The 22,636-nt window shown below is 43.4% G+C and overlaps 1 protein-coding gene across 1 annotated transcript in view; it reads right to left on the reverse strand.

Moving 5' to 3' along the window:
- The window catches only part of LOC145858565 (mucin-5AC-like), a 41,809-nt gene that overhangs the window by 11,756 nt on the left and 7,417 nt on the right, over positions 1–22,636 (reverse strand). The window contains exons 5-18 of the mRNA XM_082956649.1: positions 21,688–21,778; positions 21,367–21,470; positions 21,032–21,195; positions 18,597–18,735; positions 16,210–16,317; positions 15,783–15,852; positions 15,380–15,517; positions 14,661–14,825; positions 12,437–12,531; positions 12,045–12,171; positions 11,331–11,434; positions 10,920–11,071; positions 10,695–10,744; positions 10,474–10,574 (exon numbers count right to left, since the gene is read on the reverse strand). Coding sequence (XP_082812775.1) covers positions 10,474–10,574; positions 10,695–10,744; positions 10,920–11,071; positions 11,331–11,434; positions 12,045–12,171; positions 12,437–12,531; positions 14,661–14,825; positions 15,380–15,517; positions 15,783–15,852; positions 16,210–16,317; positions 18,597–18,735; positions 21,032–21,195; positions 21,367–21,470; positions 21,688–21,778 — 1,608 coding nt within the window. The remainder of the gene's footprint in view (positions 1–10,473; positions 10,575–10,694; positions 10,745–10,919; positions 11,072–11,330; positions 11,435–12,044; positions 12,172–12,436; positions 12,532–14,660; positions 14,826–15,379; positions 15,518–15,782; positions 15,853–16,209; positions 16,318–18,596; positions 18,736–21,031; positions 21,196–21,366; positions 21,471–21,687; positions 21,779–22,636) is intronic.

Raw genomic sequence — 22,636 nt, forward strand, 5'->3', positions numbered from 1 at the left:
AACCAACCTCACTACTCACTGAACTCTTATGATCAATCGGCTAAGCATGCCTCTCCTTAATGTCAATATGCCTTGTCCATTGCTGTTCTGGTTAGTGTTTATTGGCTTATTTCACTGTAGAGCCTCTAGCCCTGCTCATTATACCTTATCCAACCTTTCAGTTCCACCACCCACACATGTGATGACATCACCTGGTTTCAATGATATTTCTAGAGACAATATCTCTCTCATCATCACTCAATGCCAGGTTTACCTCAACTGTATTCACATCCTACAATACCTTTGTCTGTACATTATACCTTGAAGCTATTTTATCGCTCCCAGAAACCTGCTCCTTTTACTCTCAGTTCCGGACGACATAGACGACCAATTCTCATAGCTTTTAGCCGTACCCTTGTCCTACTCCTTCTCTGTTCCTCTGGTGATGTAGAGGTGAATCCAGGCCCTGCAGTGCTTAGCTCCAATCCTATTCCCCAGGCGCTCTCTTTTGATGACTTCTGTAACCGTAATAGCCTTGGTTTCATGCATGTTAACATTAGAAGCCTCCCCCCTAAGTTTGTTTTATTCACTAATTTAGCACACTCTGCCAACCTGGATGTCCTAGCCGTGTCTGAATCCTGGCTTAGGAAGACCACCAAAAACTCTGAAATCTCCATCCCTAACTACAACATTTTCAGACACGATAGAACGGTCAAAGGGGGCGGTGTTGCAATCTACTGTAGAGGTAGCCTGCAGAGTTCTGTCCTACTACCCAGGTCTGTACCCAAACAATTTGAATTTGAACAATTTGAACTACTTTTAAAAATCCACCTCTCTAAAAACAAGTCTCTCACCGTTGCCGCCTGCTATAGACCACCCTCTGCCCTCAGCTGTGCTCTGGACACCATATGTGAACTGATTGACCCCATTAAAAGTCGTGCTATAAATTCTCAGACAACCCAAAGATTCCTTGATGCCCTTCCAGACTGCCTCTGCCTACCCAAGGACGTCAGAGGACAAAAATCAGTTAACCACCTAACCGAGGAACTCAATTTAACCTTGCGCAATACCCTAGATGCAAATCTGGGTATTCCTCCAAAGCTCCATTGTCCTGAGTCTACACAACTCTGCCAGGACCTAGGATCAAGGGAGATACTAAAGTGTTTTAGTACTATATCTCTTGACACAATGATGAAAATAATCATGGCCTCCAAACCCTCAAGCTGCATACTGGACCCTATTCCAACTAAACTACTGAAAGAGCTGCTTCCTGAGCTGCTTCCTGCTATGTTGAACATAATAAATGGCTCTCTATCCACCGGATGTGTACCAAGCTCACTAAAAGTGGCAGTAATAAAGCCTCTCTTGAAAAAGCCGAATCTTGATCCAGAAATTATAAAAAACTATCGGCCTATATCGAATCTTCCATTCCTCTCAAAAAAAATTGAAAAAGCTGTTGCACAGCAACTCACTGCCTTCCTGAAGACAAACAATGCATACGAAACGCTTCAGTCTGGCTTTAGACCCCATCATAGCACTGAGACTGCACTTGTGAAGGTGGTAAATGACCTTTTAATAACGTCAGACCGAGGCTCTGCATCTGTCCTCGTGCTCCTAGATCTTAGTGCCGCTTTTGATACCATCGATCACCACATTCTTTTGGAGAGATTGGAAACCCAAATTGGTCTACATGGACAAGTTCTGGCCTGGTTTAGATCTTATCTGTCGGAAAGATATCAGTTTGTCTCTGTGAATGGTTTGTCCTCTGACAAATCAATTGTACATTTCGGTGTTCCTCAAGGTTCCGTTTTAGGACCACTATTGTTTTCACTATATATTTTACCTCTTGGGGAAGTCATTCGAAAACATAATGTTAAATTTCGCTGCTATGCGGACGACACACAGCTGTACATTTCAATGAAACATGGTGAAGCCCCAAAATTGCCCTCGCTAGAAGCCTGTGTTTCAGACATAAAGAAGTGGATGGCTGCAAACGTTCTACTTTTAAACTCGGACAAAACAGAGATGCTTGTTCTAGGTCCCAAGAAACAAAGAGATCTTCTGTTGAATCTGACAATTAATCTGGATGGTTGTACAGTCGTCTCAAATAAAACTGTGAAGGACCTCGGCGTTACTCTGGACCCTGATCTCTCTTTTGAAGAACATATCAAGACTGTTTCAAGGACAGCTTTTTTCCATCTACGTAACATAGCAAAAATCAGAAACTTTCTGTCCAAAAATGACGCAGAAAAATTAATCCATGCTTTTGTTACTTCTAGGCTGGACTACTGCAATGCTCTACTTTCCGGCTACCCGGATAAAGCACTGAATAAACTTCAGTTAGTGCTAAATACGGCTGCTAGAATCCTGACTAGAACCAAAAAATTTGATCATATTACTCCAGTGCTAGCCTCCCTACACTGGCTTCCTGTTAAGGCAAGGGCTGATTTCAAGGTTTTACTGCTAACCTACAAAGCATTACATGGGCTTGCTCCTACCTATCTTTCCGATTTGGTCCTACCGTACATACCTACACGTACGCTACGGTCACAAGACGCAGGCCTCCTAATTGTCCCTAGAATTTCTAAGCAAACGGCTGGAGGTTGGGCTTTCTCCTATAGAGCTCCATTTTTATGGAATGGTCTGCCTACCAATGTGAGAGACGCAGACTCAGTCTCAACCTTTAAGTCTTTATTGAAGACTTATCTCTTCAGTAGGTCGTCCTATGATTAAGTATAGTCTGGCCCAGGAGTGTGAAGGTGAATGGAAAGGCTGGAGCAACGAACCGCCCTTGCTGTCTCTGCCTTGCCGGTTCCCCTCTTTCCACTGGGATTCTCTGCCTCTAACCCTTTTACAGGGGCTGAGTCACTGGCTTACTGGTGTTCTTCCATGCCGTCCATGGGAGGGGTGCGTCACTTGAGTGGGTTGAGTCACTGACGTGGTCTTCCTGTCTGGGTTGGCGCCCCCCCCCCCTTGGGTTGTGCCATGGCGGAGATCGTTGTGGGCTATACTCGGCCTTGTCTTAGGACGGTAAGTTGGTGGTTGGAGACATCCCTCTAGTGGTGTGGGGGCTGTGCTTTGGCAAAGTGGGTGGGGTTATATCCTGCCTGTTTGGCCCTGTCCGGGGGTATCATCGGATGGGGCCACAGTGTCTTCTGATCCCTCCTGTCTCAGCCTCCAGTATTTATGCTGCAGTAGTTTATGTGTCGGGGGGCTAGGGTCAGTCTGTTACATCTGGAGTATTTCTCTTGTCTTATCCGGTGTCCTGTGTGAATTTAAATATGCCCTCTCTAATTCTCTCTTTCTGTCGGAGGACCTGAGCCCTAGGACCATGCCTCAGGACTACCTGGTATGATGACTCCTTGCTGTCCCCAGTCCACCTGGCTGTGCTGCTGCTCCAGTTTCAACTGTTCTGCCTGCGGCTATGGAACCCTGACCTGTTCACCGGACGTGCTTGTTGCACCCTCGACAACTACTATGATTATTATTATTTGACCATGCTGGTCATTTATGAACATTTTAACATTTTGACCATGTTCTGTTATAATATCCACCCTGCACAGCCAGAATGAGGACTGGCCACCCCTCATAGCCTGATTCCTCTCTAGGTTTCTTCCTAGGTTTTTGGCCTTTCTAGGGAGTTTTTCCTAGGGAGTTTCCTAGGGAGTTTTTCCTAGCCTCCGTCCTTCTTCACATGCTTTGCTTGCTGTTTGGGGTTTTAGGCTGGGTATCTGTACAGCACTTTGAGATATCAGCTGATGTACGAAGGGCTATATAAAAATAAATTTGATTTGATTTGATCTATCTTCAGAGCTCGTGCTGCTAGGTGACACCCCAGCCATCCTACAATCTAAGCTTGATGCCCCCCATCTATCTTCAGAGCTCGTGCTACTAGGTGACCTAAACTGGGACATGCTTAACACCCCAGCCATCCTACAATCCAAGGTTGATGCCCTCAAAATCACACAAATGGTCAATGAAGCTACCAGGTACCGCCCCAAAGCCGTAAACACGGGCACCCTCATTGATATCATCCTAACTAACTTGCCCTCTAAATACACCTCTGCTGTTTTCAAACAAGATCTCAGCGATCACTGCCTCATTGCCTGCACCCGTAATGGGTCAGCGGTCAAACGACCTCCACTCATCACTGTCAAACGCTCCCTGAAACACTTCAGCGAGCAGGCCTTTCTAATCGACCTGGCCCGGGTATCCTGGAAGGATATTGACCTCATCCCGTCAGTAGAGGATGCCTGGTTATTTTTTTTAAATGTCTTCCGCACCATCTTAAACAAGCATGCCCCATTCAAGAAATGTAGAACCAGGAACAGATATACAGGGAAGTTAGAAACCAATATACACAGGCAGTTACAAAAGCCAAGGCTAGCTTTTTCAAGCAGAAATTTGCTTACTGCTACACAAACTCAAAAATGTTCTGGAACACTGTAAAGTCCATGGAGAATAAGAACACCTCCTCCCAGCTGCCCACTGCACCGATGATAGGAAACTCTGTCACCACCGATAAATCCACTATAATTGAGAATTTCAACAAGCATTTTTCTATGGCTGGCCATGCTTTCCACCTGGCTACCCCTACCCCGGTCAACAGCACTGCACCCCCCACAGCAACTCGCCCAAGCCTTCCCCATTTCTCCTTCTCCCAAATCCAGTCAGCTGATGTTCTGAAAGAGTGTCACGCCCTGACCATAGAGAGCCTTTTATTTCTCTATTTGGGTAGGTCAGGGTGTGATTTGGGTGGGCATTCTAGATTATGTTTTTATCTAGTTTAATTTTTCTGTTGTGTTCTAGTTTCTTTTTTCTATGTTGGGGTTTTTGTATGATTCCCATTAGAGGCAGCTGGTCATCATTGTCTCTAATTGGGGATCACATTTAAGTAGTTGTTTTTCCCACCTGTGTTTGTGGGAGATTATTTTGAGTTAGTGCATATTGCACCTCTGTCATCACGGTTTGTTGTTTGTTTATAGTGTATTTGTTTGTTTGGCTAAGTTTCACAACATAATAAAGATGTGGAACGATATTCACGCTGTGCCTTGGTCTCCTCCTTACGACGGACTTGACAGAATCTCCCACCACCAAAGGACCAAGCAGCGTGCCCAGGAGGCGCAGGGACCCTGGGCCCGGGAGAAAAGGGAGTGGAGGACATCCTGGACCTGGGAGGAGGTAATGGCAGGGGACAAGACCCTGCCATGGAAGCAGGCGGAGACAGCAAGGGAGGAGTGGCGACGATACGATGAATTAGCATGGCAACGAAGGAAGCCCGAGAGGCAGCTCCCAAAGTTTTTATTGGGGGGGGGGCACACAGGGAGATTGGCGGAGTCAGGGATGAGACCTGAGCCAACTCCCGTGCTTACTGTGGGGAGCGTGTGACCAGTCAGGCACCGTGTTATGCGATGATGCGCACTGTATCTCCAGTGTGCATTCATAGCCCGGTGGGCTCTGTACCTGCGCCCCGCATTTGCCGTGCTAGAGTGGGCATTCAGCCAGGACGGATTGTGCCGGCTCAGCATTCCTGGTCTCCAGTACGCCTCCTCGGTCCAGGATATCCTGCGCCAGCTCTACGCACTGTGTCGCCAGTGTGCCTTTACAGCCCAGTTCATCCTGTGCTGGCGCCCCGCACTTGCCGGTCTAAAGTGAGCATCCAGCCAGGACGGGTTGTGCCAGCCCTACGCTCCAGACCTCCAGTGCGCCTCCACGGCCCAGTATATTCTGCGCCAGGTCTACGCACTGTGTCGCCAGTGCGCCTTCACAGCCCAGTTCATCCTGTGCCAGCGCCCCGTGCTTGCCGGGCTAAAGTGAGCATCCAGCCAGGACGGGTTGTGCCAGCCCTATGTTCCAGACCTCCAGTGCGCCTCCACGGCCCAGTATATCCTGTACCAGCTCCGCGCACCCGGTCTCCAGTGCGTGTCTCCAGCCTGGTACGCCCTGTGCCTACTCCACGCACCCGGCCTCCAGTGCGTCTCCCCAGTCTGGTGAGACCGGTTCCGGCTCCACGTACGAAGCCTCCAGTGATGATCCATGATCCGAAGCCTCCAGTGATGATCCATGGCATGAAGCCTCCAGTGATGATCCATGGCCAGGATCCTGTAGTGATGATCCATGGCACGAAGCCTCCAGTGATAATCCATGGCATGAAGCCTCCAGTGATGATCCATGGCCAGGATCCTGTAGTGATGATCCATGATCTGAAGCCTCCAGTGATGATCCATGGCATGAAGCCTCCAGTGATGATCCATGGCCAGGATCCTGTAGTGATGATCCATGGCACGAAGCCTCCAGTGATAATCCATGGCCCGGAGCCTCCAGTAATAATCCATGACACGAAGCCTCCAGTGATGATCCATGGCCTGGAGCATGTAGTGATGATCCATGGCACGAAGCCTCCAGTGATAATCCATAGCCCGGAGCCTCCAGTGATAATCCATGGCCCGAAGCCTCCAGTGATGATCCATGGCACGAAGCCTGCAGTGATGATCCATGGCGCGGAGCCTGTAGTGATGATCCATGGCACGGAGCCTGCAGCGACGGTCCCCAGTCCGGAGTCTGCAGCGACGGTCCCCAGTCAAGAGCCTCCAGAGACGGTCTGCAGTCCAGAGCCTCCAGCGACGGTTTGCAGTCCAGAGCCTCCAGCGACGGTCTGCAGTCCAGAGCCTCCAGCGGCGGTCGGCAGTCCAGAGCCTCCAGCGGCGGTCGGCAGTCCAGAGCCTCCAGCGGCGGTCGGCAGTCCAGAGCCTCCAGCGGCGGTCGGCAGTCCAGAGCCTCCAGCGGCGGTCGGCAGTCCAGAGCCTCCAGCGGCGGTCGGCAGTCCAGAGCCTCCAGCGGCGGTCGGCAGGTCAGAGCCTCCAGCGACGATCGGCAGGTCAGAGCCTCCAGCGGGGGTTCCCAGTTCAGAGCCTCCGGCAACGATCTACGGTCCGGTCCCTCCGGCGACGATCCACGGTCTGGGTCCTCCGGCGACGATCCACGGTCCGGAGCTGTCGGCGACGACCCCCGAAAGAGAGTCGCCACCGAGGATGGCAGATCCAAGAGCAGAGCGGGGTCTACGTTCCGCACCGGAGCCGCCACCGAGGCTAGATGCCCACCCGGACCCTCCCCTATTGAGTCAGGTTTTGCGGGCCGGAGTCCACACCTTTGGGGGGGGGTACTGTCACGCCCTGAGCCTTTTATTTCTCTATTTGGGTAGGTCAGGGTGTGATTTGGGTGGGCATTCTAGATCATGTTTATCTAATTAAATTTTTCTATGTTGTGTTCTAGTTTCTTTTTTCTATGTTGGGGGTTTTGTATGATTCCCAATTAGAGGCAGCTGGTGATCGTTGTCTCTAATTGGGGATCATATTTAACCTGTTGGGTCTAGGGGGCAGCATTTGCACGTCTGGATAAAAAAAATGTAACCCGATTTAATCTGGTTACTAATCCTACCCAGTAACTAGAATATGCATATACTTATTATATATGGATAGAAAACACTCTAAAGTTTCCAAAACTGTTTGAATGGTGTCTGTGAGTATAACAGAACTCATTTGGCAGGCAAAACCCTGAGACATTTTCTGACAGGAAGTGGATACCTGATGTGTTGTATTGACTTTAAACCTATCCCATTGAAAAACACAGGGGTTTAGGAATATTTTGGCACTTCCTATTGCTTCCACTAGATGTCACCAGCCTTTACAAAGTGTTTTGAGTCTTCTGGAGGGAGATCTGACCGAACAAGAGCCATGGAACGGTGATGTCCCATTAGACACCTGGCGCGCTAGTTCATGTTGGGTACCCTCGTTCCAATACGTTATAAAAGAGTATGCATTCGTCCACCTTGAATATTATTCATGTTCTGGTTAAAAAAGGCCCTAATGATTTATGCTATACAACGTTTGACATGTTTGAACGAACGGAAATATATTTTTTCCCCTCGTTCATGACGAGAAGTCCGGCTGGCTTACATCATGTGCTAACGAGACGGAGATTTTTGGACATAAATGATGAGCTTTTTTGAACAAAACTACATTCGTTATGGACCTGTGATACCTGGAAGTGACATCTGATGAAGAGAATCAAAGGTAATGGATTATTTACATAGTATTTTCGATTTTAGATCTCCCCAACATGACGTCTAGTCTGTATCGCAACGCGTATTTTTCTGGGCGCAGTGCTCAGATTATTGCAAAGTGTGATTTCCCAGTAAGGTTATTTTTAAATCTGGCAAGTTGATTGCGTTCAAGAGATGTAAATCTATAATTCTTTAAATGACAATATAATATTTTACCAATGTTTTCTAATTTTAATTATTTAATTTCTGACGCTGACTTGACTGCCGGTTATTGGAGGGAAACGATTTCCTCAACATCAATGCCATAGTAAAACGCTGTTTTTGTATATAAATATGAACTTGATAGAACTAAAAATGCATGCATTGTCTAACATAATGTCCTAGGAGTGTCATCTGATGGAGATTGTAAAAGGTTAGTGCATCATTTTAGCTGGTTTTATGGTTTTGGTGACCCTGTCTTTGACTTGACAAAACATTACACACAACTCTTGTAAATGTACTGTCCTAACATACTATAAATTTATGCTTTCGCCGTAAAACCTTTTTGAAATCGTAAAACGTGGTTAGATTAAGGAGATGTTTATCTTTCAAATGGTGTAACATAGTTGTATTTTTGAAAAATTTGAATTTTGACATTTATTTGGATTCAAATTTGCCGCTCTTGAAATGCACCTGCTGTTGATGGAGTGCACCACGGGTGGCACGCTAGCGTCCCACCTAGCCCCAAGAGGTTAAGTATTTGTTTTTCCCACCTGTGTTTGTGGGAGATTATTTTGAGTTACTAGCCTGTTCAACTTCTCTTTCGTGTCGTCTGAGATTCCCAAAGATTGGAAAGCAGCTGCGGTCATCCCCCTCTTCAAAGGGGGGGACACTCTTGACCCAAACTGCTACAGACCTATATCTATCCTACCCTGCCTTTCTAAGGTCTTTGAAAGCCAAGTCAACAAACAGATTACCGACCATTTCGAATCCCACCGCACCTTCTCCGCTATGCAATCTGGTTTCAGAGCTGGTCATGGGTGCACCTCAGCCACGCTCAAGGTCCTAAATGATATCTTAACCGCCATCGATAAGGAACAATACTGTGCAGTCGTATTCATTGACCTGGCCAAGGCTTTCGACTCTGTCAATCACCACATCCTCATCGGCAGACTCAATAGCCTTGGTTTCTCAAATGATTGCCTCGCCTGGTTCACCAACTACTTCTCTGATAGAGTTCAGTTTGTCAAATCGGATGGCCTGTTGTCCGGGCCTCTGGCAGTCTCTATGGGGGTGCCACAGGGTTCAATTCTTGGGCCGACTCTCTTCTCTGTATACATCAATGATGTCGCTCTTGCTGCTGGTGAGTATCTGATCCACCTCTACGCAGACGACACCATTCCGTATACTTCTGGCCCTTCTTTGGACACTGTGTAAACCCTCCAGACGAGCTTCAATGCCATACAACTGTCCTTCCGTGGCCTCCAACTGCTCTTAAATGTCATTTACAAAATAGCCTCCAATACCCTACTCAATAAATTGGATGCAGTCTATCACAGTGCCATCCGTTTTGTCACCAAAGCCCCATATACTACCCACCACTGCGACCTGTACGCTCTCGTTGGCTGGCCCTCGCTTCATACTCGTCGCCAAACCCACTGGCTCCAGGTCATCTACACAACCCTGCTAGGTAAAGTCCCCCCTTATCTCAGCTTGCTGGTCACCATAGCAGCACCCACCTGCAGCACCCACCTGTATATCTCTCTGGTCACCCCCAAAGCCAATTCCTCCTTTGGCCGCCTCTCCTTCCAGTTCTCTGCTGCCAATGACTGGAACGAACTACAAAAATCTCTGAAACTGGAAACACTTATCTCCCTCACTAGCTTGAAGCACCAGCTGTCAGAGCAGCTCACAGATTACTACACCTGTACATAGCCCATCTATAATTTAGCTCAAACAACTACCTCTTCCCCTACTGTATTTATTTATTTATTTTGCTCCTTTGCACCTCATTATTTATATTTCTACTTTGCACATTCTTCCACTGCAAATCTACCATTCCAGTGTTTTACTTGCTATATTGTATTTACTTCGCCACCATGGCCTTTTTTTGCCTTTACCTCCCTTATCTCACCTCATTTGCTCACATTGTATATAGACTTATTTTTCTACGGTGTTATTGACTGTATTTTTGTTTTACACCATGTGTAACTCTGTGTTGTTGTATGTGTCGAACTGCTTTGCTTTATCTTGGCCAGGTCGCAGTTGTAAATGAGAACTTGTTCTCAACTTACCTACCTGGTTAAATAAAAGGTGAAATAAAAATACAAATAAAATAAATAAAATAACGTGTTGTAAGGCATGTTTTTATTAACGTGTTGTAAGGCATGTTTTTAACGTGTTGTAAGGCATGTTTTTAACATGTTGTAAGGCATGTTCCATTGTAGACTTACACAGTGACTGTCTAGTGTTTGACAGCTCTTCTGACACTCTGAGCCCTTGGCTCCGGGCCCTGCACTTGAACAGTTGAAGAAACCCATTGGTTCTTCACAGGCTGTAGGGAACAAAAGTAGGCTTTATAGGTTAGTAGTGACTAAAGTACAGAGTCTTAGTGGTGAAGTGATTTGCTGTATTTAGCAAAATAAAGATGTGTTCTGAATTTCAGAGTACTCACATAATTGTTTTGGTTCTCCAGCACAGCTTAATTTCCCTTGTCTGCATGAGCTGGGTGGTTAAGAGGGGTAAAGAGGAGGGGGTTAAGCATGGTTTAACAAGCCTCTTGCAGTAAACCAAGACTTCAGAAGAAGACATTCGATTTCTAAATATTTTAGTAGACCCACAACATAGAAAACCATCAGAGTTTCAGAGACTTTCTTTCACATGCCAACCAAGTCCTCACCAAGTAACCCCATAGATACTGGTGACCTCTCCAGGGGGTACTACTGTGCCTCCATGGTAGCAGGAGCAGCGTGAGGCAGGGACACACTCTCCCTGGTCGTTCAGGTAGGTTCCCTCGGCACAGCCACAGCCGTCCACAGACACATGGTCTAACTGTTCAATTAAATAAAAAATGTTTTATCCATGATGGGAAATTACTTTGGGCTTGCCTCCAACAACAACAACATCCACAACAACAAGAAGATACAAGACAACAACAACAGCAACAACAAGACAACAACAACATACACAACAACAACAAAACAGCAACAACAAGAAAACGACAACAAGACATTAATAAAATGAATAATAATAACAATAATAATATTAAATAAATTATATTAATAGAAATGAGATGTCCATGTAAATGCACCTGGCAGGTAAAGTCTGGCTGGCTCAGTGAACGACAGGTCCGGTCACAGCTGGTCATGGTGTAGTCATAGACCATCGTGTCAGGGCAGCTAGAGGAGTACTTCCCTGTGGAAAACAGTATGGTGATTCAACATTTAATTACATGTTTTGGGGTATTTTGTTTTTAAATAAGAGGGTAAACCATGGACACCGTGGGTTAATAGGAGGGTAAACCCTGGACACCGTGGGTTAATAGGAAGGTAAACCCTGGACACCGTGGGTAAATAGGAGGGTAAACCCTGGACACCATGGGTAAATAGGAGGGTAAACCCTGGACACCGTGGGTTAATAGGAGGGTAAACCCTGGACACCGTGGGTTAATAGGAGGGTAAACCCTGGACACCGTGGGTTAATAGGAAGGTAAACCCTGGACACCGTGGGTAAATAGGAGGGTAAACCCTGGACACCGTGGGTTAATAGGAGGGTAAACCCTGGACACCGTGGGTTAATAGGAGGGTAAACCCTGGACACCGTGGGTTAATAGGAGGGGAAACCCTGGACACCGTGGGTTAATAGGAGGGGAAACCCTGGAGACCGTGGGTTAATAGGAGGGGAAACCCTGGACACCGTGGGTTAATAGGAGGGTAAACCCTGGAGACTGTGGGTTAATAGAAGGGGAAACCCTTCTTTAATTAATAAATAAATAAATATATTCAGTATCTGATGTTTATCTTACCACAGGTGGTGTTTCTCCATCCACTGAGCAGGACGCCTGCAGCAGCACATGCATGGACGTAGGAGGAGACCGCAGCACACATGCACTCCTCACTCCTCTCACAGTTACAGCTGTCATATTGGCAGATCTATAGGGAGAGAAGAAGAAACAGAAGAAGAAGGTTCAGTTATGAGATGTGTTAATGAAGAAAACTACTGTTTTCTGAAATCACACACAAGCACAGGACAATAGTATCATACAAATCTGATTAGATGTTTTGAGATAAATAAAATTAATATTATATCATTTTGATATAGAACTTCTTAAATAATTGTTTAAATATATATTCTTAGAGCTTTTGGGATAACTCTGTAATTAAAGAGCAATTGACTAATTAACATCATCACACTTACTTCCTTGTAGTAATTTGGGTTGATCTCAGTGTGGCATTGGGAAAATATTCCTGCACGATCTGACATCATCGAGCACCAGTGCTTGGCATATCTCTCTGTAAAACATATGAGATTTTAGCAACATTTCACAAAGTACAAAGAGTTTTTATCTCGGCATCTCAGTAGACATATGTAAGTGTAAGCCCCAAGAAGTATTCCAAGGCTCTGATAAAGGCTCTCTATGCCGAAACATAATGAAACAATTTAAATGGTTAATTAGCCTGTTGGGGCTAGGGGGCAGTATTTTCACGGCTGGATAAAAAAACGTACCCGATTTAATCTGGTTACTAATCCTACCCAGTAACTACAATATGCATATACTTATTATATATGGATAGAAAACACCCTAAACTTTCTAAAACTGTTTGAATGGTGTCTGTGAGTATAACAGAACTCATTTGGCAGGCAAAACCCTGAGACATTTTCTGACAGGAAGTGGATACCTGATGTGTTGAATTACCTTTAAGCCTATGCCATTGAAACACACAGGGGCTGATTAATGTTTTGGCACTTCCTATTGCTTCCACTAGATGTCACCAGCCTTTACAAAGTGTTTTGAGTCTTTACTATGAGATCTGACCGAACAAGAGCCTTGGAACGGTGATGGCCGATTAGACTCTGGCGCGCGAGGTCATGTTGGGTACCCTCGCAAAGCGTATTTTTCTGGGCGCAGTGCTCAGATTATTGCAAAGTGTGATTTCCCAGTAAGGTTATTTTTAAATCTGGCAAGTCGATTGCGTTCAAGAGATGTAAATCTATAATTCTTTAAATGACAATATAATATTTTACAAATGTTTTCTAATTTTAATTATTTAATTTGTGGTGCTGACTTGCCTGCCGGTTATTGAAGGGAAACGATTTCCTGAACATCAACGCCATAGTAAAACGCTGTTTTTGGATATAAATATGAACTTGATAGAACAAAAAATGCATGCATTGTCTAACATAATGTCCTAGGAGTGTCATCTGATGGAGATTGTCAAAGGTTAGTGCATCATTTTAGCTGGTTTTATGGTTTTGGTGACGCCTGTCTTTGAATTGACAAAACATTACACACAGCTATTGTCAATGTACTCTCCTAACATAATCTAACTTTATGCTTTCGCCGTAAAACCTTTTTGAAATCGGACAACGTGGTTAGATTAAGGAGATGTTTATCTTTCAAAGGGTGTAAGATAGTTGTATGTTTGAAAAATTTGAATTTTGACATTTATTTGGTTTCAAATTTGCCGCTCTTGAAATGCACCTGCTGTTGATAGGGTGCACCACGAGTGGCACGCTAGCGTCCCACATAGCCCCAAGAGGTTAGAAAATAAACTCAGGTCTATGCACAGAGTGATACTTTTTCTACTACTAGTAAGGAATAGTTTTGGTATTATCAAGTCCCTCAGTCGAGCACCCGATTCCCTTTTTGTTCAAGATGGGCTGAAGCGAGTTTGGGTATTGTTTCATTAGACCAGGGGTTCCCAAACTTTTTTGGCCCACGACCACATTTAGAAAATTCTCGCGACGGCAACCATGTGAAAAAAATATGTAATTAACAGTCAGTGTTAACCTTTTTATTTGGGGAAATGATGGCAGTCAATTGAAAAACATGAACAGTATTTCTGATTGTCTTCTGCGGTTGTGAGGTCTGATGGATGTATTGCCAAATTCTCTAAAATGATGTTGAAGGTGGCTTATGGTAGAGAAATGAACATTCAATTCTCTGACAACAGCTCTGGTGGACATTCCTGTAGTCAGCATGCCAATTGTACACTCCCTCAAAACCTCACATTGTAGAGTGCAATTTGTTTGACCCCAGCACAAGGTGCACCTGTGTAATTCTCATGCTGTTCAATCAGCTTCTTGATCTGCCACACCTGTCAGACAGATGGATTATCTTGGCAAAGGAGAAATGCTCACTAACAGGGATGCAAATAAAATTGTGCACAAAATTTGAGCGAAATAAGCTTTTTGTGCGTCAGGAAAATGTCTGGGATCTTTTATTTCAGCTCATGAAGCATGGGACCAACACTTTACATGTTGCGTTTATATTTTGTTCAGTGTATATATTTTATTGTATTTTGGAAATTCTCCCGTGACCCCATTTTCATATAAAGTGACATCACATGGGGTCGTGACCCCTAGTTTGAAACCCACTGCATTAGACATATGTTAGTGTTTAAAAAGGTTGAAGGAGTACCGTTCTCTACACTCAGACTGCATGGGATCTCAAAGCTCTGTGCCACATCAGGACAGCTTGCTTTGTTCTTCCACGTGTCGGCGAATGTTACAGCTGTTCCTTCCACCAGTCCATTGATGGTTCTGAAGTCGTCAGCTTGGACGCTGTTAAAGTCTCCGCAAAGACCTGGATAAGATGTACAAAACATTATAACAGGGGGTTTGAAGTAACATTGACTGAAGATGCAATGCATCAAGTATCATTAGTTTATTAATAATTGTTTCAGGTGAGGTTTGACCGAACCACTCAAACAACTGGTATAGTGACACATGTAACAATAACAATAATTTGATAACCAATCAGCTTTTATACAGTGAGGGAAAAAAGTATTTGATCCCCTGCTGATTTTGTACGTTTGCCAACTGACAAAGAAATGATAAGTCTATAATTTTAATGGTAGGTTTATTTGAACAGTGAGAGACAGAATAACAACGAAAAAAATCCAGAAAAACACATGTCAAAAATGTTATAAAATGATTTGCATTTTAATGAGGGAAATAAGTATTTCACCCCCTCTCAATCAGAAAGATTTCTGGCTGCCAGGTGTCTTTTATACAGGTAACGAGCTGAGATTAGGAGCAATAATAATAATAATAATAATAATGCATGAGATTCATATAGCGCTTTTCAAAGACGCTTATCTTTTCACAAAGACGTTAAATGAACAGAGAGAAACATACCCTGGGTTTTTTCTTTGTGTGAACTGCTAGCTACGATGTAGACCTGCATTATAGGTGTTATCTGCACCTCTAGTCGGAGCCCATAAGAGGTATGCACAACGATGTAGAACGTAGAGGGCTGAAAGATCTTTACATCCGCTGTGGAAAATATACACAAGTTCTAGTCACAATCTGGTTTACCATGAACTTTTAGCTCCCACTTCCCTATTGTGGGATGCTTATGGTGTTACATGCTGCTAGACAAGGAAAGAAAGACGATAAAAAGAGACAACTTCTGGTACGGTACGTACTGCACGGGAAGGGTTTCAAACATACGTTTATACTGATTAATGACTACAAAAAAATAGACAGATATCACATTTCTGTATCTCTTTTCTCAAGCAGCCATCAATCAGTCACTCACCCATGAAAAGCGGCAACTGAGAAAACATCTTGTTGACAAAGACCTTTCCACTGGCCTCGATGACGATCATCTGCAAGTGACAAATTACAACTTGAGTAAAAGCGACTCCCCAGATGATAAGAAGTGTGGAACAGGGTTGGAGTCAATTCCAGTCAATTCAGAGAGTAAACCTAATTCCAATTCCAAATGTTCCTCACTGAAAAAACAATGAAGAGCATTGGAATTGGAATTTCAGTGGACTGCCTGAATTGACTGGAATTTAAATGGAATTTACTCCAACCCTGAAGTGGTGATACGAGTCACTGACAGCAGCAGAAGTCTCAATATTGAGCTTTTTTCCCCTGAACATATACAACATGGTTTGATGTTGATATATTTTAATATGACACTATCAGGTGGGTGTGTCACTGCAGAAAGGCTAACTTACCATGGACTCTGGAGTCACCAGGGTTACAGATCTTAGGCAGGTCTCAATGTCCGTCTTCCCACATTTCACTATGTCACCCAGGACTGTGAAAGCAGTCTTGTTGGTTTGCTGGGGACAATTGGTACAAGGTATGACAGTTAAGTTATGGTATGATAGGAAAGTTAAGGTATGACAGTAAAGTTAAGGGAACTAATTTTTTGTAACACACTACTTACTACTTGCCTAGTTTTGGTTCTAGGGAATTACAGTTCCTTCAGGAAGTATTCACACCCCTTGACTTATTCCACATTTTGTCGTGTTACAGCCTAAATTTAAAATGTATTAAATATTGTTTTTTTTCACACAATAATGACAACGTGAAAACATGTTTTTAAAAACGTTTGCTAATTTATTGAAAATGAAATACAGAAATTTCTTATTTACGTTAGTATTCATCCCCTGAGTCAATACATGTTAGAATCACCTTTGGCAGCGATTACAGCTGTGAGTGTTTCTGGATAAGTTTCTAAGAGATTTGCACACCTGGATTGAACAATATTTGCAATTATTTATTTTTGTACATTCTTCAAGCTCTGTCAAGTTGGATGTTGATCACTGATAGACAGCCATTTTCAAGTCTTGTCATAGATTTTAAAACTGATTTAAGTTAAAACTGTAACTAGGCCACTCAGGAACATTCAATGTCATCTTGGTAAGCAACTCCAGTGTATACTTGGCTGTGTGTTTTAGGTCATCATCCAGCTGAATTTCTCTCCCAGTGTCTGATGGAAAGCAGACTGAACCAGGTTTTCCTCTAGGATTGTTGCTGTGCTTAGCTCCATTCTGTTGACCGTTTATCCTGAAAAACTCCACAGTCCTTAATGATTACAAGCATCCCCATAACATGATGCAGCCATAACATGATGCAGCCACCACAAAGCTTGAAAATATGGAGAGTGGTACGCAGTAATGTGTTGTATTGGATTTGCCCCAAACATAACACTTTGTATTCAGAAGAAATAGTTAATTGCTTTGCCACATTTTTTTGCAGTATTACTTTAGTGCCTTCTTGCAAACAGGATGCATGTTTTGGAATGTTTTTATTCTGTACAGGATTCCTTATTTTCACTTGTCAATTAGTTTAGTATTGTGGTGTAACTACAAGGTGGTTGATCCATCCTCAATTTTCTCCTATCACAGCCATTAAACTCTGTAACTGTTTCAAAGTAACCTTTTGCTTCATGGTGAAATCCCTGAGTGGTTTCCTTCCTCTCTGGCAACTCAGTTAGGAAGGACGCCTGTATCTTTGTAGTGACTGGGTGTTTTAATACACCATCCAAAGTGTAATTAATAACTTCACCATGCTTAAAGGGATATTCAATGTCTGCTTTTTAATTTTTACCCATCTACCAATAGGTGCCCTTCTTTGCGAGGCATTGGAAAACTTCCCTGGTCTTTGTGGTTGAATCTGTGTTTGACTGCTGGACTGAGGGACCTTACAGATAATTGTATGTGTGGGGTACAGAGATGAGGTAGTTGTTCAAAAATCAAGTTAAACACTATTGTTGGACACAGAGTGAGTCCATGACACTTATTATGTGACTTGTTAAGCACATGTTTACTCCTGAATTTATTTCGGCTGCCATAAAGTGGTTGAATACTTATTGATTCAACATTTCAGATCTTTCTTTTAAATAAATTAGTTCAATTTTGAAAAGAAGAATTTGACTTTGACATTATGGAATATTGTGTGTAGGCCAGTGACCCCCCCCCCCCAAAAAGAAAATCACTATTTAATACACTTTTAATTCAGGCACAACAAAATGTGGAACATTTCAAGGGGTGTGAATACCTTCTGAAGGCCACTGTACATTATGATTCAACTTGATTGAAAAGTCTGATGTTATTTATGAGATTAATATGGATAGTGATAGCAATGGTATCTATAAGCACCTCCAATGCAAGTGACTGCCAGCTGTCAGCCGCAACCTATGCTTGATGTGGCCCGTTCGTGGGCCAGTACATGTTCGCTAGCGAGTTAGGAGTTAAATCTACTAAACATACAGAACATGTCAGGATGGAGTCATATTACTGCCAACTGACATGGAATCTGAATTGAATCACTGTGAATTTGCTTGAAAAAAAATCACATTTACATTTTTGTCATTTAGCAGACGCTCTTATCCAGAGCGACTTACAGTAGTGAATGCATACATTTCTTTTCATGCATTTTCTTTGTACTGGCCCCCCCCGTGGGAATCGAACCCACAAACCTGGCATTGCACACACCATAATGGCTTTGCAGACACCGTGCTCTACCAACTGAGCCACAATGGAAGACATCACATTGTTATTCAATATTTTCAGTTGGCATTAATATCACTCCATACAGCAGGTTAGATCCCTACCTTGGACAGGACATATGAGCAGTCTCCATGGAAGGTGTAGGCTTTCCCATCGTAGGTGGTGATGTGGGAACCTCCCACTATGGAGCAGGTAGCTGGGCAATCTAGATCCACACAACTCCACTGGCCTTGGATACAGGTACTAACAGAGAGAGACAGTCAGTTTAGCCTCAACACATCCGGCTCAACACATCCAGTTTAGCCTCAACACATCCGGCTCAACACATCCGGATCAACATATCCAGTTTAGCCTCAACACATCCAGTTTAGCCTCAACACATCCAGCTCAACACATCCAGCTCAACACATCCGCCTCAACACATCCAGTTTAGCCTCAACACATCCAGTTTAGCCTCAACACATCCAGCTCAACACATCCAGTTTAGCCTCAACACATCCAGCTCAACACATCCAGCTCAACACATCCAGTTTAGCCTCAACACATCCAGCTCAACACACCCGGCTCAACACATCCAGTTTAGCCTCAACACATCCAGTTTAGCCTCAACACATCCAGCTCAACACATCCAGTTTAGCCTCAACACATCCAGCTCAACACATCCGTCTCAACACATCCGCCTCAACACACACAATAATTCAGTGTATATAAACGCAATGCAGCTCTTACCATTCATGGCATGTTCTTGAGAATGATTGTCCAGGTTGGTAAGATTGTCCGTTGTGGAGACAAAAGCACTGGTTCACAGCTACACAGCCTTTATGAGTGATGTCATCAAACACAGTTCCTACGAGAATGACATTCAATGCATTTAGTCAACTGATCCCGTAAATTACATTCAATGCATTTAGTCAACTGATGCCGTAAATTAGATTAAATACATTACATTTGGTCAACTGATGCCGTAAATTAGATTAAATACATTACATTTAGTCAACTGATGCTGTAAATTATATTAAATACATTACATTTAGTTAACTGATCCCGTAAATTACATGAAATACATTACATTTAGTCAACTGATGCTGTAAATTAGATTAAATACATTACATTTAGTTAACTGATGCCGTAAATTAGATTCAATACATTACATTTAGTCAACTGATCCCATAAATGACATTCAAAACATTTAGTCACCTGATCCCATAACTGACACTAACTATTAAACTATTAAAGACTATTAAAGGCCCAGTGTACATTTTTTATATATATTGTTTTTATTATTATGATTTTTTAAGGGGTGCTGCAGGACACTCAGCACCCCTACTTCCCGCAGCTATGCACATAACTGACATGAGGTTTTATTCGGTCTTCTTGGTTTAAAATACAGGGACGTGTGACTTGGACTCTATAGTCCCAAGTTTTTGCAATTTGAGACTTGACAAAAAGTAAAACACTTGACACTAGACTTCAACTTAATGACTCGTGACTTAACTTGGACTTGAGCATCTATGACTCGTGACTTAACTTGGACTTGAGCATCTATGACTCGTGACTTAACTTGGACTTGAGCTGTATGACTCGTAATTTAACTTGGACTTGAGCTGTATGACTCGATTTGTCATCTTGCGCATGTAAACCTGTCTGGTATTTTAAATCAGAGTGCTGCAGGTTCTGTGCGTTTTGTTCTGTGTCTTGACCAATCAGATTCACAGAAATCACAGGGACTTGTGACTTTACTCGACATGAGCTGTGGAACTTTACTTGGGACTTACGCATTATTACTTTGGACTTTACTCGAAACTGTTGTACTCAGCTACTTTAAAATAGTTACATAGCTGACATATGATGTTGTATTCAGCTACTTTAAAATAGTTACATAGCTGACATGTGATGTTGTATTTAGCTACTTTAAAATAGTTACATAGCTGACATTTAATGTTGTACTCAGCTACTTTAAAATAGTTACATAGCTGACATATGATGTTGTATTCAGTAAATGAGTGCATGTACCAGCAGGGCAGAAGCATCCGTCGGTGCAGTGTTCCTCACAATGCTGGTTCCTCTTTGGGTTGGAGCAGGTATCAGTGCAGGGACTACCACACTCCTGGTACTGCATGCTTAAAGGACACGTCTTCACTGCTCAACACAGACAAATAACCCTGGTCACAAATCTGTTTCTGAGTCTTCATTAGTTCACATTTTCACATATTCTTCTATTGAAATCATTGGAAGACTAAGTGAAAATGTGGATTTGCTCCTCAGTTTTCAGTCACATAAATGTAAATACTAGCATGTCAAAGAAGAAGACACTATAGATTACCTAAGGCAAAGCATTATTGCATGTCAAAAGTGTTTACTTTGAGTTACAACAAAGCTCTGGCTGAGGATTTTTTTCCCCTCCCACATCAAAACTACCAACAGAGAAATACAAACAAACAATCCAAAATGAAAACAAAAAGGATATGCAAAAAAGATTCCCTTACTGCAGAACTGGTCGGTCTTCCACTCTTGGGGTTTCCCCCCTGCGTGAGCACACTGGCGGGAGTACTCTGACATGGTGGGGCAGGCGCAGGAACTGCTGCTGCTGTTGCCACAGTGACACATGTCTTCTGCACAGGCCTTGATGAAGGAGTCTGTGGCAATCAGGTCCTTACAGCTACTGAAGGCAAGACTGGTGAGAAGCTGCTCACAAAGTTCGGTCTGAAAGGATGAAGAAGAAGAAGAATTACTAGAGGCAACATAGAGGGATTATGAACTGATCAAATGTCAGCCATGATGATGTTGATATTGATATTTTAAACTAACAGTCATGTTTAAATGTAATGAATTAGAAATCTTAAATGTTCAGCTCAGCTCTAGACTTGTAAATACCTGGTCTTCACACTGCTCAGTGTGACCAGGGATTTCTGTACAGGTCTCTGTTGGGCCATTCATCTTCCAAATATCACCATAGTCGATTGTCTTCAGATGATCACCTGTAGGAAAATAAACATAGTTTTATCTTACCTGTTTATTTCCCCTAACAAATAGTCTCTGTCATCATGTGTTTTGTGTTTTTGATAACCCTTTCTTAAAATGGTACCTTGAAAAATACTTTATAACCCCTTCCTAACCCATAGATTGAACCTATACACTCATAAGCAGAACAGGAGCGTAATCCGCCCCTCTAAGACATTTGGTGATTTTGTTTACCATTACTAATGAACTCGTCGTAAATCTGGACTCCGTTGAAGTCTCCACACAGCCCACAAGTCTGATTCTGGAACTTTGAGTCCAGCTCCACCTATAAAACCAATGGAAGATAACTGAGGGTTAATGCAACGCAAATATGTAGATTTCACATACAGCTAGCTGGCCATGCAGCTACAGCAGTTCATATGTACTGACATTTCACATGCATCAACTGTTCCACCCTGGGTACTAGTCTGTTTATGCTAACATTCCACTCCTTGTTCTAGCCTGGGTACCAGTCTCTTTATGCTAACATTCCACTCCTTGTTCTAGCCTGGGTACCAGTCTGTTTATGCTAGAATTCCACTCCTTGTTCTAGCCTGGGTACCAGTCTGTTTATGCTAACATTCCACTCCTTGTTCTAGCCTGGGTACCAGTCTGTTTATGCTAACATTCCACTCCTTGTTCTAGCCTGGGTACCAGTCTGTTTATGCTAACATTCCACTCCTTGTTCTAGCCTGGGTACCAGTCTCTTTATGCTAACATTCCACTCCTTGTTCTAGCCTGGGTACCAGTCTGTTTATGCTAACATTCCACTCCTTGTTCTAGCCTGGGTACCAGTGTGTTTATGCTAACATTCCACTCCTTGTTCTAGCCTGGGTACTAGTCTGTTTATGCTAACATTCCACTCCTTGTTCTAGCCTGGGTACCAGTCTGTTTATGCTAGAATTCCACTCCTTGTTCTAGCCTGGGTACCAGTCTGTTTATGCTAACATTCCACTCCTTGTTCTAGCCTGGGTACCAGTCTGTTTATGCTAACATTCCACTCCTTGTTCTAGCCTGGGTACCAGTCTGTTTATGCTAACATTCCACTCCTTGTTCTAGCCTGGGTACCAGTGTGTTTATGCTAACATTCCACTCCTTGTTCTAGCCTGGGTACCAGTCTGTTTATGCTAACATTCCACTCCTT

This window comes from Salmo salar, chromosome 10, assembly GCF_965601325.2.
Source record: "Salmo salar chromosome 10, fSalSal1, whole genome shotgun sequence".
NCBI lineage: Eukaryota > Metazoa > Chordata > Actinopteri > Salmoniformes > Salmonidae > Salmo > Salmo salar.